The 16,166-nt window shown below is 39.5% G+C and overlaps 1 protein-coding gene across 1 annotated transcript in view; it reads left to right on the top strand.

Moving 5' to 3' along the window:
* LOC110168046 (tetraspanin-18-like) overlaps positions 1-8,812 on the top strand; it is a 34,210-nt gene extending 25,398 nt beyond the window's left edge. The window contains exons 5-9 of the mRNA XM_055154667.1: positions 2,018-2,092; positions 3,006-3,104; positions 4,901-5,021; positions 7,203-7,324; positions 8,746-8,812. Of these exons, the coding sequence (XP_055010642.1) occupies positions 2,018-2,092; positions 3,006-3,104; positions 4,901-5,021; positions 7,203-7,324; positions 8,746-8,793 (465 nt within the window). The 3' untranslated portion in view covers positions 8,794-8,812. The remainder of the gene's footprint in view (positions 1-2,017; positions 2,093-3,005; positions 3,105-4,900; positions 5,022-7,202; positions 7,325-8,745) is intronic.
* The last annotated feature ends 7,354 nt before the right edge of the window (positions 8,813-16,166 follow it).

Genomic DNA, 16,166 nt, shown 5'->3' with positions numbered 1-16,166 from the left:
GAATTGTCCTTTCGGTTCTCTTCAGTGTTAGCCTGATTCATCAGCCGGTTTCACATCGTTGAAACTGTCTGACCTCGCAGCATTAGGAGTCGTTCGCTCGACAGTAGGTGGGTACTTTTTGTCATTTAACCAATCGCTGCTGTTTGGTCGTGACATATGTAATGCTCCGCTAACGGGGCTAACTGGTATAGTATTTTTTCCAAATCCTGTAGGAAGAAGGACAATAACGTCTTTCCCCTAAATAAAATTCATCAAACATTCTCTTTGTTCCAGCTTTAAATCCTCGATCTCGGGAATCGTTGACAAAACAGAATATATGTCTCTTCGCTGATTGGCTGGTGCCTGAACTCGCACTTCCGGGGTTTTTGTGAACCGCCTATTTTATTTTGATTCCTGCCCTAGTTGCTGGAGAGAAATGAAATTGCGACCTGCTTGAAAAGTGTGATTGGTTTATTTTGAACACATCTGTAATTTCAGCAAGCACAAATAAAAACAGCTAGGAAAAAATATTGATAAAGTTGTTTCTATTGAATAAACATCTGCTCAAATCTGTATCAAAATCACTCCATCTGATTATTACAGATGTAGTGATTTTGATCTCTACATCACTAAAATCACAAAAATTACAGATACGCCCATATTTGTAATTTTACTTAAGTAACACAATCGAGTACTTCTTCCACCTTCTTCCACCTTTGGTCTCTGTGAATTAACCACCTCCGATGAGTGAATGAATAATAATCTTTAGCACCTTATATTCTAGAGACTGACTGTTACTTAGCTGTAGATACAGTTTAGTGAATTGCTCTGATACAAGTGCGCCATCTGCTGGTCAACAACATAATAGAAACACTGTGCATGTATAATATATGTATTGCACTTCTCAAAAACATTGTTATAATTAAAGTTTTATGATATTATGATGATTTATTTTAAATGTATTACTTTTACTCTTCATCCTCAGTCAAAAGTTTTAGAACACCTTAATTTTTCCCAGTTATTTAGTGAAATTCAAGTCGTGCAAGTCCAATGAAGAGCTTGAAATGGTGCAAAAGTAAGAACTGACCAGACAGAGGTTTATAAAAAAAGAAAGATAAAAGATACAAAACACAAGTTCAAGCTCTGACAAAACTACCTCAGGAAAAAACAACAAGATGGTAAAACTTGAAAACATGGAGTGTCCAGCAGCAGCAGCACAGTGTCCAGACTTAAACCCCATGGAGCTGGTTTGGGATAAACTGGACAGAAGAGTGACAGTTACTTTGTTGAAATAAATGGATTACACGGCGGGATTTTCCTGTTTTCACATTTTGGGTTATGTCCCCTTTTTTTTTTTTCTTCTTTTTTTCGGTAATTCCACTCATTGCCGGAAACTAAACCATGTCTAAACTAGGTCTAAACCAGGACTAAAACCAGGTATAAACCAGGACTAAAACCAGGACTAAAACCAGGACTAAACCAGGACTAAAACAGGTCTAAACCAGGACTAAAACCAGGTCTAAACTAGATCTAAACCAGGTCTAAACCAGGACTAAAACAGGACTAAAACAGGATTTAACAGGTCTAAACAGGTCTAAACTATGCTGGGCGGACGTGTGTCCTCCTCTTCTATCAATAATATTTTTAATTTGGTTCAGTAAAGTCTGGGCTTTTTATTTTCTTTTAGCAGATAAAACATCTTATGTTACGATTTCCTCGTCTTTGCTTCTCTACAGCAAATCAAGTAATCCAAAGTATTCAGATTACGTTACTCACTTTAAGTAATATAATGTATTACGTTACAAACTACATTTTGGGGTATGTAATCTGTAATCTGTAGGGGAATACATTTTAAAAGTCACCTTCCCAACACTGTCAGCTGTTATATCTGCCAAAGGTCGACACTTTCATGAATCAAAAGTTAAGAATAAGTTTTGCTCAACAGTAAACAGTAAAAAAATTGAAAAAGTGTGGTGTTTTTAAAACTTTTGACCAGTACTGTATATTGTTTAATTAAAGCCGTGTGTTTCTCCCACAGTTCTTCATGTTGATCCTCTTCATCTTTCTGTCGGAGCTGGCGGCTGCAGTCTTGGCTTTCCTCTTCAGGGAACACGTGAGTTTGTTTTTATTAGGGGTGTCAAATTATCGCGTTAATTGCGATTAATTAATTACAGTCATATTTAGTGTGTTATGTTTTATGTTTTTATATTACTGTTTCTGTGCGCGAGTTGCCTTATTATAAAATCTGTTTTTATGTGTTGTTGGAACACAGTCCCGCACTGTGCAGTCCTGCTCCGCTCGCTCCCGCAAAGAATTGTAGTTTTCATTCCCGTTGTCGTCCGCATCTGCGATAAACCTGCACATGTTTGATCTCTGAAAACATCGCGACACAGACACAGAACAGACTCACCTTCACCAACAACATCCCTCTGTCACTGAGAGAACATCTATATTTCACTGAGTCGTGTCCTTTAGTAGAAGCTGAACCACATCAGCGCACAAGAGCGATTTTTTTTTCCCTTTTCTCCGCTTAGTTTATGCAAATTCACCATGCGGTTTTTGGTTTCGTTTCTGTGAGACTTGCACAAAGCTGCATTAAACACATTATAATGTCAAACAGCTGATGTGGCTCTAGAGTGTTTATGTTTATATGTCGTAAAGTTGAGTTTATTTATTCAGATTAGTAACAGTAATAATAATCATACTTACATAAAAATGTTAATGACAGTATGAAAATAATGTAATAATGAATTCAAATGAAAATACCTCAAGTTGAAGGCTTTTCTCAGCAATTTTTAGGTGAGATTAAAAAAGAGATTAATTAGATAAATTACTAAAGCACTAGTTTTTATCACAATAAAGTGAAGGATGAGACAAGAAATCAGAGATGACAAGAGCCAAGAGAATCATAGTCATCTTAAAGAGGTGACAAAAGCTATCGGCAGAATATTTTAACCCTTTGACTTTGTGCTGTGCTGTAGATTATTATTGCATTTGACCCGGTGTCTCTGTCTCCTGTGCTGCAGATGACCCGGGAGTTCTTCACTCGGGAGCTGAAGCGTCACTATCAGGGACACAACAAGTCTGACGTCTTCACCTCCACCTGGAACGCCGTCATGTCCTCTGTGAGACAAAATCATACACACAGACTGTACACAAGTGGGGCTTTTATCCACAATTTTACAACTTAACTACTTTCTCTGTAAAATAAAAGAATGAATTAAGTTTTAAGCATTTTACTTTAGTAAGATGGAAATGTTACTGTTTCTTAGCGGTGACCCATATAATATTTCTCAGTATGGCAAACTAATCTATTTTTTGGACATAAGCATTAAACATCGCCAGGCCAAGTTACAGGTTTAATCTGTGGAAAGGCAACCTCGCTCACAGTAACAGACAGATATAGGTAAATAACCGAAAATAAATAAATATACACTTTATTGTAGCGATGTGTTGTCCGTGTCGAGGCTTTGAAGCGTGTGCTGAGTAATCGAGGAAGACTTTAGTTAAGTGCGTATCGAGGTTTGTATCGGTGACGTATGTGGTGACGTTCGAAGCCTCGCGAACCGTCCCGACCACGTGACTGGTTTTCAGGAGGTGGTTCGCGGATTTGGCGCGATTCGAAACATAAGGGCCAGTGAAACGCAACGGATTCCCCCAATAGATTTTGTGGTTTTGGGTTATTGTGAGTTGGGTACATTCTATTTGAGATTCTTTTTTTTTTTGCGATGGAGCCAGCAAGAACAAGAGTATTTTCCCCTGTTTGGGAACATTTTGAGCTGATATCTCCTAATAAAGTATGTAGTAATAATATGATTAACTGAGAGTCAGGAGCAGGACCACGCCTCAGCCGCCCTCTCCTCTCACCAGAGAACCACAACTCACCTCGACCACGCCTCTAATTTCCCAGAAACCTATGTGTAGCAGCCTTTCCCATCATCCCAGTTTGTCTCAGTGAACTCGACCCCACCCTCCCATCCTCTATTTTGTCTTTCAGTCATAAGACTCCTACAAGGGGGGTCCCGTTCTGGCTGGGCCAATTGCAGATTGAGACGGAGCCTCCACCCAGAGTCTCAACCCAGCCATCTTTGCCTCGCTTCGTACATTATCAATAAACTTCTTCGCACTATGTCGTTGTTGGCGTGGTCCTAGCTAGTGAAATAAACAATATTACTAAATACACAAATTTGACAACACACTGTTTCACCTGGTCTAATATATTTCTTGTTAAAAAAGTAATAATTCAGGTCAATAAAATGCCCCTATTTGCCTTCCTTATTGTCGCATAAGCACAGCTATAAAGTAGTAACACGAGCACAGTCACATTACATCCTGATCTCCAATTTGTTCCTACTTTTTCTTTTAACCCGACCTTTATATCACGAACACAGACCCCATAAATAATAAATTTACACTTTACGCTGAAATCACAAACATTCAAATATTTAATCATTCATTTGTTCTATATAAATCTTTCCATCAGAACCACAATGATCATGTTGATTGTTCTATTATCACTCTGCATACGTTACAACACATGTTTATGGACACTTGATGGCGCAGTGGAACAAGTGAAACACCTTGAAGCGTCGGCTCAAGAGTCGAGCAAATGGATGGAACGCTTTAGTGCTTCATGGGGCTTCATCTCGCCATCACTACTTTATTGATCCCCATAAAGGAGAAATTCAGAACAAAGCAATGCAACAATTAGTTTTTTAAGGTGTTTCTTTAGCAATAACAATCCCAGTAAGTTTAAAAGGCCCATGTTACGCTATTTTCTGATCTGTTATAATGAAATAAAACACAACTCCAGGTCTGTTTTTGATTAGGTAACAACATTATAACATGACTTAAAGCTCACAAGAGTCAATTTTGTGTAACATAAGACTTTTAATGTGTTTTTTTTAATGTCTTTGTGTAGTTTGAGTGCTGCGGAGTGACCGGACCCCAGGACTTTGACGACAGCCTCTTCAGACTCCTCAACCCCAGCAGCGCCGTCCCAGAGGCGTGCTGTCACAGAGAGGGGGCGCTACAGAGCAGAGCGCCCGAGCGACAGGGACCGCCGCACGGCAGGGGGCCCGGGCGGCAGGTGGAGACGACAGGCGCGCACGCGGAGGGCGGCGTCAGCGCTCTGGAGCTGTGTGTGAGCGGGGCCACGGCTTATCACACGAACTATAAGGTACGTGGTGTCGTAAAGGACGTTTTGCAGCTGATGGCCACAATATTCAAGGAGGGGTGACGCTAACTAGAGGCACTGCTCAGTCTGAAGATACTCGAGTTTAATCAGAGCTTTGTTTACATTAAATCTGACCAGAAAGAACTGACTTGGCTGGAACTACAATAGCTGAATAATAGACTGACAGGCAGTGTTGGGAAGGTGACTTTTAAAATGTAATCCCCTACAGATTACAGATTACATACACCAAAATGTAGTTTGTAACGTAATCCATTAAATTACTTAAAGTGAGTAATGTAATCTGAATACTTTGGATTACTTGATATTGTCGTGCTTTTTAAAACTACATGAATGTATCAACACATCCTGAAAATTCTTGTTTGTTTTCTTCAAATTGTCTGTTGAGCCCAAGTCTCCGTGAAAAGACTTTTGTTTTACTCTAGAGAAGCAAAGACGAGGATCTAAACATAAGATGTTTTGTCTGATAAAAGAAAATAAAAAGCCCAGACTTTACTTGACCAAATAAAAAATATTATTGATAGAGAAATGATTTTTATATGAGAAATGCGAAATTTATGAGAATGTCCACCCGTCTGTTAGTGTCATATTGTTTAGACCTGTTTTAGTCCTAGTTTAGTCCTGGTTTTACTCCTGGTTTAGTCCTGGTTTAGTCCTGGTTTAGTCCTGGTTTAGTCCTGGTTTAGTCCTGGTTTAGTCCTGGTTTAGTCCTGGTTTAGACATGGTTTTAGACCTGGTTTTAGACCTGGTTTAGACCTGGTTTAGTCCTGGTTTTACTCCTGGTTTAGCTCCAAAATGTGAAAACAGGAAAATACCGCTGTGTAATCCATTTATTTCAACAAAGTAACGGTAATCCAAGTACCACTCACTGAAACAGTAACTGTAACTGAATACAGTTACTCATAATTTGCACTCTGATTACGTAACTCCGGTAAATGTAATCTGTTACTCCCCAACACTGCTGGCAGGACATGTCTTTAGTTGATAACAGCCCTTGACATAATTACATTATTATTGTAAAATACCAAATAATAGTCGAGGCGTTTATTTGTTTCAATCACTTAACAGACCAGGCATTTATTTGAGACCAGGCAGCAATTTGGGGCAGGCAATTAATTCCAATTCAACAACAAAACTGGGAAAATACGGTACTCAAATTATTTTAACCAGTATGACTAGAATTTACACTTTTTACATCCCTGGAAGAGGCGACAAAATATTTTATCCGAAGTGCCTTTCGTTTAGACGGCGACGGCCTTTTTGGGGCTTAAAAACGCAAAAATCTGAAACCACCCTCCAGAGTGGAAAAGTTGAATACACTCCGCCGTAGTGTTTCCATTTACACTGCCCAAGACACAAAACTCTGGTCAGATCGGCTCAGGTCGCGAACACGTTTACGTCGCATACATACAGTACACAAAAACAAAGATGTCGTATCATTTCCATGTGTCGGACCTTCAAGCTCCTCTGGCAGCTCTAATAAACTTTCAGGAGGCTCCCAACAAACGTCGAGAATCTGCAGAGACACTATTAGTGAACAGAGAAGGATCTGCAATCACCTCTGTCAAATTCTGGATGCACCAGGTCATCGCAGTCGAGTCAGACGGATATGAACGAGAACCAGTCGATGGTGGAACAACTGTGTGGAAGGAGGAGCTGATGAAAATGCGCGACGTGAAAACTTCCGTATGTCCAAAGATGCTCTTGTTGCTTTAAATACAAATATACACAATCAAATTCCACACACTTTTGCGTCACCGTATGAACGCAGATTTACTCCCGAAAACACTCATCTAAACGCGAAATAAAAAGTGAAGACGCGACGCCGCTTTTTATGTCTTATGTTCAACCCGTCATCGTATAAACGTAGCCCTTGATGGGACGATTTCGGCCGCCTCGCTGCTTTGCCGCAACTTTTCTCTTACGCCACAACAGCTACGAACGACATTTCCGCTTCCTCCCATTTGACAGACTCTCCACCAGAAAACTTAACTTTAAAGCTTAATGAAACACTACTTTATGATTCTGAAAATGTGTCTTCTCTGCTGCTTCTTTTATCGTTTCCAGGGCTGTTACTCGTCACTCGTGGATTATTTTGAGACCTACATTTACTCTGCTGGAGCTTTGGCCATTATTGTGCTCACTATAGAGGTACACATTTAAATTTATGTACAGTCCTCTCTCTCGTTGATTCTTTTTTCTGTTTTTCCATTCTCTCTCTTTCTCTCATTCTCTTTGAGGTGTTGGGAGAAAACTGCAGACTTTGTTCTGTGTTATATATGTTCTATCATAATATATTTATGCGTATATATTTATGCTTTTACTACATTTGTAGAAAATCCCCCGTTGCTCCTGCTTCCTTTTTGTGTCCTGCTCACTTATCGATTTATTAGGATTGTAACGGTTCATGTATTCGTGCCGAACTGTTTCGGTGCAGAGCTGTGCGTTTGTGTCTGTGTGTTTGTTTGTGTTTATATTCCGCCACTACATGTGCAGGTACAAGGAGACTCAGCTCTTTAATATTCATGAGGGAAGTTGTCCGTGATTGACGTGCCCCCCCGCCTTGACGACCTCCCTCTGAACCACATGAATCCTCGCAAAACTATGACTGTCACGCCGCGGTCCTCACTTTCGCCTTTTGCCCTTCTATATGTGACTATAACAGAAACATTTTATTCACTCTTCAACTAAATCTGAGGCTTGATCCACGTGGAGTTGAAACAAAACAAAATGCAAACTCATCATTAAAGAAAAATAACAGTAAGACAAAGGGAGCAAAGTAAAGGCCGCCGCACGCTACAGGAGAATTTTCCAGATTTTGGCTGCAATTTGCTTCTTCCCGAGTTCAGGGAGGCGTGACCCGACTTTGTGTCTTTGTGTGCACCAAACATCAGCAACACTACGATAAAAACCAATAAAACAGAGCGTCAGGGGCAGAGAACACAAAAACCCAACATACAAACTCAGGAAACAGCGAAAGTACTGACAAGACTTTATTACTTCACCTCGTGTAAAGTTGCACATTAAACGTGTGAAGAATCCCTCAGTCGTCCAGGTAGAATCCACGGCGAGGAGAAAAGTCAGTTTGGTTGAAGACATTCAACCAAATTAACTAGCGAGGTACAGATTTTAAGAATTGTTTTGAGAGGGGAGTGAAAGAAGCCATTTTTTGTTAAGAAAGAGAATCCTCAGACACCATCTATCTCCTATTTACAACTCCATCCTCAAACCTAATTCTGTAAACAAGTAGGTGTGTTAGTTTCAGAGTAGTTTCAGTGTAGTTAGCTCCTCCCTGCAGACTGATATAAGGAAGTGTCCACCAGCGTCTGACCAGAACTGAAGAAGCAGCTTAGATGAGCTGCGGAACGTCTTCAACCAAACTCACTTTTGTCCAGTCGACAAACTGAATTTTCTCCTCGCCATGGACATTAAACTGCAGCATCTCATCCACATTATCCTTGGAAATTGTCCTCAGCAAATATTGACCCCAGTCCACAAAACAGCGCTGAGTTCTGGCTCCTGGACTCCATGCACTGGTATAAAGTTTAAATGTTTCTGTCTGTCTTCCACAGCTTTTTGCGATGGTGTTCTCCATGTGTCTGTTCAGAGGGATCCAGTGAGGCCCACACTGACAGGAGCTGACAGGAGCAGACAGGAGCTGACAGGAGAATCACCTACAGAAATATGTGCCGTTCAGGATGTGGTATTATCCTGTTTTTAAAGGTGCACTGTGTAACTTTTCTGATGGAGGACACAGACACACACACACACACACACCAGCTGCTCGACTCCATGGAGATGTTACTGCAGCCTGAAATGTTCCACTGTAAACTTATCCCGTAACTGCAGATGGTGCTCGTCTCTCTGGAGATGCGGACCAGTAACATCTCCATGGAGACAAGCATTTCTCCACCAGAAACGTTAAACACTGCACTTTTTACATTTTGTGTTGTTTTGTAAAGCAATTCATGTTTTTTTTTAAGAGCCTGTATTCTGATCTGTGTTATAATGTTGTTTCCTCGTCACAAACAGACTGGAGTTGTGTTTTGTTTCATTCTAACATGTTTAACTCACAAACCCTGAAGATTTATGTTGAGTTTTTCTCTCAGACAGAAAACTTTGTTCCACCTTGTGATGTCACGTGGTACGAATCAGCTGGAAAATCCTCCTGGCTACAAGGTCACCAAGCTGGAAAGTCCCCCGAATTGCACCCTTTATGAAAGTTAGTTAATCTATATACATATAAATTAAAACCTTTTTTTTTCCATTATATATATATTGTATTAATTACACATGCAAGTTAAAATATATCTCAACACATTTGTTCATACATACAAACAAAACAGGCAGAAATGATGAAAAATAGAGTAAATACAGTTTGTCAAATTACTCGAGTGTTCTCAATAAAAGTGTTCAGGATTTTATCTTAGAAATTTTAATGAAATACATAGTTAAGATCTTCCTCAAAGTGATTCTGAATGATTTTTGAACAAATTCAGTGGCTTTTTAAGTGTCTTGTGTTGCGCTGCTTACAAATTAATTTCATGGCAGCAGGTAAAGAAATAATTAATATTTCTTCCCAAATCAAAAGTTACAGATGCTGTAGGACATGGGTAACAAGAAAAAATGATTTAAAATACGTTTTCATACTCAACTTCTGGGAGCAATTGAGGATTATATTGATATTACAAACTGAAAAAAGTGTGCAGCTTCAGGAAGATCGATAAAGTGACATAAACAAGGCCTGACATTTGGTCTCGCAACATTTACATTTCATTTTTATCATGATATAGAAGCTGATTTTCTAACTCAATAAAACAGATACTAAAGGCCGATAAGAAGGTCTTCAGCAGTTCCCCGTGTGCCGCTCAAGAGAAGGGGGCGCCCGGAGCCAGTGTTGGGAAGTAACAGATTACATGTACTGGAGTTACGTAATCAGAGTACAAATTATGAGTAACTGTATTCAGTTACAGTTACTGTTTCAGTGAGTGGTAATTGGATTACAGTTACTTTGTTGAAATAAATGGATTACACTGCTGTATTTTCCTTTTTTTACATTTGGGGCTATATCCCTTTTTGTTTTGTTTTTTTTCCCCTCTGTAATTCCACTCATTGTCAGATACTAAACCAGGTCTAAAACAGGATTTAACAGGACTAAACCAGAAATAAACCAGAACTAAACCAGGTCTAAACCAGGACTACACCAGGACTAAACCAGATCTAAAACAGGATTTAACAGTACTAAACCAGGTCTAAACCAGGACTAAACTAGGTCTAAACCAGGTCTAAACCAGTTCTAAGCCAGATCTAAAACAGGATTTAACCAGGTCTAAACCAGGTCTAAAACAGGACTAAACCAGGATTAAACCAGGTCTAAACCAGGTCTAAAACAGGATTTAACAGGACTAAACCAGGATTAAACCAGGTCTAAACCAAGTCTAAACCAGGATTTAACAGGACTAAACCAGGTCTAAACCAGGACTAAACCAGGTCTAAACAGGGATTAAACCAGGTCTAAACCAGGATAAACCAGGATTAAACCAGGACTAAACCAGGACTAAACCAGGACTAAACCAGGATTAAACCAGGACTAAACCAGGTCTAAACCAGGTCTAAACCAGGACTAAAACCAGGTCTAAACCAGGACTAAACCAGGTCTAAAACAGGTCTAAAACAGGTCTAAAACAGGATTTAACAGGACTAAACCAGGATTAAACCAGGTCTAAACCAGGATTTAACAGGACTAAACCAGGACTAAACCAGGACTAAACCAGGACTAAACCAGGACTAAACCAGGTCTAAACCAGGACTTAAACCAGGTCTAAACCAGGACTAAACCAGGTCTAAACCAGGACTAAACCAGGTCTAAACCAGGACTAAACCAGGTCTAAACCAGGACTAAACCAGGTCTAAACCAGGATTTAACAGGACTAAACCATGCTATGCAGACCGTGTCTCCTCCTCTTCTGTCAATAATATTTTTAATACGGTTAAGTAAAGACTCGCCTTTTTATTTTCTTTTATCAGATAAAACATCTTATATGAAGATTTCCTCGTCTTTGCTTCTCTACAGTAAACCAAGTAATCCAAAGTATTCAGATTACATTACTCACTTTAAGTAATTTAATGGATTACGTTACAAACTACATTTTGGTGTATGTAATCTGTAATCTGTAGGGGAGTACATTTTAAAAGTCACCTTCCCAACACTGCTCGGAGTGCCCGCTTAGAGAATGGAACACTTGAGCTGGGACTTTCGAGCCAGGGGGACACTCGAGCTGGTATTCATATACAGGAAGTGCTCCACTGTGTTTTCAACCCCTTAAACCTTCATTAGAATCATTTGGATGTTTTTTTTTTTCAACCCTGGAATTGCCAATCTCCACTGAACTAAAGTTAAAAGGAGCTGTTAACATGAAAACTTTCACTCCATGACATCACAAGGTGGAACAGAGCATTTAATAATAATAAAGTGTTACTCAAACTTATGTGAATGAAACAAAACACAACTCTAGGTCTGTTTTTGAGGAGGAAACAACATTCTAACACGACTTAAATCTCACAAGAGACAATTTTACGTAATATTGGACCTTTAAATGTTTTGAACAGAACTACTGTACAGTGCACTTATCATATCACTGGACAATTATTATTACAGTGTGTTTAAATGCCTTATTTTGTTGCGCACTATTTTATTTAAACGTTGTACAAATGTAAATAATGGAAATATGAGTGAAATGAATATATGTCAAAAGGTTCCATATTGGTTTGTGAAGATCTGCACTGTAAATCAAACAACCAATCGTGGAGGTGTTTTTATATCGTTTTGTTGATATGTAATAATATTTTGTGTTTTTTTGATCATTTTTTTTGGACAATTTCAACACTCTCTGCAGGTGTCAACACAGGACAAAAACTGGGGACAAAATGCACATAGATAAATATATAAATGCATTTGAATACAAGCTCATTTTGAATACTAGTACATGTCCTTCTGAGGCTACTGTAGTTGTTTTTAAAAATGTAAAAAGGCCGCCACACACTACAGGAGAATTTGCCCGATTTAAGAGAAAGTATTTCCTCACGTGTGTCGGTTTACAGCCACACAGCGCACGGATCAAGGTGAAACTGCGGATTATCGATAGTGACTTTACTTCGTGTGAACTTTATCGCCAAAAATCATGTATCTGAAGTATTGCACCTCATTTCACAAATAATAACAACACAGTTTTGTTTTGCACCTGAACCAGAAGCGCAGTATCCGGTTTCATCCTCGCAGGATTCATTCGCTCGACAGTAGGCGGGTACTGTTTTTATTTAACCAATCGCTGCTGTTTGGTCGTGACGTATGTAATGCTCCAAATCCCGTAGGAAGAAGGGGAATAACGTCTTTTCCCTTGATAAAAATTCATCAAACATTCTCTTTGTTCCGGCTTTAAATCCTCGATCTCGTGAATCGTTGCCAACACAGAATGTCTTCGTCTACCGTATTTTCCGGGCTATTAGACGCGCTCTTAAGCCTCCAACCCCATCAAAAAACCACAATCCAGAGTGCCCCATACACGAATCCTCTTCGGTGTCCCTGTACGACTTCAGTAAACCACAAAGCCACACCACCCGCAGCGCACGCAAACACACACGGAGCAGACAGCGACCGCACGGCAAAAAACACCCACAGACACTCTACGCGGGGACGAGGAATGGAACGAAAAAGCGGGCGCAATGTGCCACTTCTAGACACGACTGAACAACGGAGTCACTGCGAACACACCACTGTTGGGCAAGTTACTTTGAAACTGTAATGCGTTATTTATTACTTATTACTGTCATTTCAAAGTAATTCATTACATTACAATATTACTGCATTAAAAATGTAAGGCATTATATTACTATTGCATTACTTTAAGTTACTCTCACCAAAATAACTGCGAAGATGCTTAACTTTTGCGCCGTACATGGACTGAACCAGGACTAAACCAGGTCTAAACCAGGACTTAACCAGAGCAGAACCAGGACTGAACCAGGACTATAACAGGACTAACCTCAGACTGATTCCAGGACTGAAGAGGAGGACTAAACCAGGACTGAACTAGGACTAAAACAGGACTAAACCAGAACTAAACCAGAACAAAACCAAGACTAAACCAGAACTGAACTAGGACTAAAACAGGACTCACTGTAGGGACGGGCTCGAAGGTGACCGCAGGAGAAAGGAGCGGCTCTGCTCCACACCTCACGGAGGTAAGAGCGGCTGTCACCCGATCGCGCTTTATGGACCCTGCTGCTCGGGCTCGTGGCCCTGATTTCAGCAACTATTTGCAGGTACCCGACCCGTGCAAGACTCTACAGCGCGTAACTTCTACCTTCCTTCAGCGTGTTCAGAAGTCTAACTTTTTGTGCGATGGTTACATCTTCCTCTGCCTTTTGGGTGCGAGCGCAAGAGACTTTGTCGGTGCAGAATGTTTCATCGACATTGTGGATTTTGTCGGGGAGAAAACGTGCAAACATACAGCACTTCGGAGGACTCTAAACCAGGTCTAAACCAGAACTGACCCAGGTCTAAACCAGGTCTAAGCAGCGTAGACTTCTGCGTCGGTCCTTTCGCCCGCGGTTACCAAGGGTCTAAACGGCCGCGTCTCTGGCGTTTCACCGCTGCTGATATCGCGGTGATTTTAGCGAATTTGTATGAAGAAAAACCCACCACTTCAATCCAGGTTAAAAAACCATTGTAACGCGCGTTACTCACATTTGTACCGAGTAAAATATTACTATTTTTTCCCCTGTAATGCCTTACATTACTGCGTAACAGAAAAAAGCAATGCATTACTGTAATTCATTACTTTTATAACGCGTTACTCCCAACACTGGAACACACCGACAATCCAGCACCCTCCCTACACGCCACAACTGAACAAAGCACAGAGGCACCGTGAACGCCACAAACAAACAAAACCACTCACCCATCCAACTGTTGTGTTTCCTTTAAAGTCCAGTGCGGTTTATTTGTGAAAAAAGTTCGAAAATAGACCATTTAATGACAGTGCGTCTTATAATCCAGAGCGTCTAATAGCCCAGAAAATACTGTACATTCATTTCGATGCTTTGTTTACTGTTGTGCTGTTCTACAAAAGGGACCCAGACAGACGTGACGAGTTTGACGTCATGGCTTCACAGATCTTCACTGATTGGTCGGTGTGCGGTCTACAACTTCTGGGATTCTTGCAAACCGTCTAGTGCATTCTGATTCCTGACCTAGACTGAAAAATGGCGTAGTGTGTGGCGGCCTTTAAACACTGTATTCAATAATAGTCTACATGTTTTGTAAATATTGTGTCACTGTAGTTTTCAGAGCAAAGTTTACACTCATATTTATCATCATACATGAGCCAATGAAGTTTTTTTTAGGGATGCACCAAGTCTTTTTTTTTTTTTTTTTCCAATTTCGATCTCGATCCAGATACTATTAAGGCTGGGTATCATTAAGAAGTTGCCAATACGGTACATACCTCGATACATTGAGCTTGATTCAATACGATATATTTCAACTCAATTCAATACAGTTCAATAAAAAAATAAAGGCTAAATCATGGCTGTGCAGTGTTGGGGAGTAACAGATTACATGTACTGGAGTTACGTAATCAGAGTACAAAAAATTATGAGTAACTGTATTCAGTTACAGTTACTGTTTCAGTGAGTGGTAATTGAATTACCGTTACTTTGATGAAATAAATGGATTACACAGTGGGATTTTCCAGTTGTTTTTGTTGTTGTTGTTTGTTTTTGTTTTGTTTTTCCGCAATTCCACTCATTGCTGGAAACTAAACCAGGTCTAAACTAGATCTTAACCAGGTCTAAAACAGGTTCTAAACCAGGTCTAAACCAGGTCTAAAACCAGGTCTAAACCAGGTCTAAACCAGGTCTAAAACCAGGTCTAAAACCAGGTCTAAAACCAGGTCTAAAACCAGGTCTAAAACCAGGTCTAAACCAGGACTAAACCAGGTCTAAACTAGATCTAAACCAGGTCTAAAACAGGATTTAACAGGACTAAATCATGCTATGCGGACCGTGTCTCCTCCTCTTCTATCAATAATATTTTTAATACTGTTAAGTAAAGTCTGGGTTTTTTATTTTCTTTTATCAGACAAAACATCTTATGAAGATTTCCTCGTCTTTGCTTCTCTACAACAAATCAAGTAATCCAAAGTATTCAGATTACATTACTCACTTTAAGTAATTTAATGGATTATGTTACAAACTACATTTTGGGGTGTGTAATCTGTAGGGGAATACATTTTAAAAGTAAACTTCCCAACACTGTGGTTGTGACACTAAAAGTCTTTGTTAAATCACTTCTTGTGATTTTAATCATCAAAACATTGAAAATATCAAATGTGTCACATAAATGTGTTTCCTTCCTCTGATCAAGCAACAAAACTGTAGCGCTGTACTAAAATGATTAGGTAAAATACACGATAAAATACCAATATCGATACCGTATCATCACATTAAACGATATGATAATGATATTTTGCTATTTTTGCAGACCCCTACTACTTATACTATCGCTTTAAATCTCTGCCGATACCAACTAATACTAACTGATACCAGAGCCTGAGACTGAAAACTGCATTTATTTCCTTTTACAACAAAAATAGAATAAGATTGTGTTATAAAATGTGTTATGCAACTGTAACTACAGAACAACTTTGTATTCATAAAAGTTCAAACATTCTGAGACTTTTTTGGTTGATTACGACCAGTAAATTATTGTGTGTTGTTTTATTACATCAGTGTATTTGTCCAACCAGGATATCGTCTGAACTAGGGATGGGCATTCGATGAAATTTTCTTAATCGAGCGTCGGAATAATTAACGATCGATTATCGATTAATCATTAACGTTTTTATATTAAAATGATTATCATTATTATTACTATCTGCACTATTAATCTGCATAAATAAATTCAACTTTACGACATATAAACTGTAACGAC

This window comes from Boleophthalmus pectinirostris, unplaced genomic scaffold, assembly GCF_026225935.1.
Source record: "Boleophthalmus pectinirostris isolate CB_2022bp ecotype Guang Dong unplaced genomic scaffold, ASM2622593v1 HiC_scaffold_19, whole genome shotgun sequence".
Lineage (NCBI taxonomy): Eukaryota > Metazoa > Chordata > Actinopteri > Gobiiformes > Gobiidae > Boleophthalmus > Boleophthalmus pectinirostris.
Note: the sequence above shows the minus strand (reverse complement) of the source record. Positions and strands in the feature narration are given on the sequence as shown.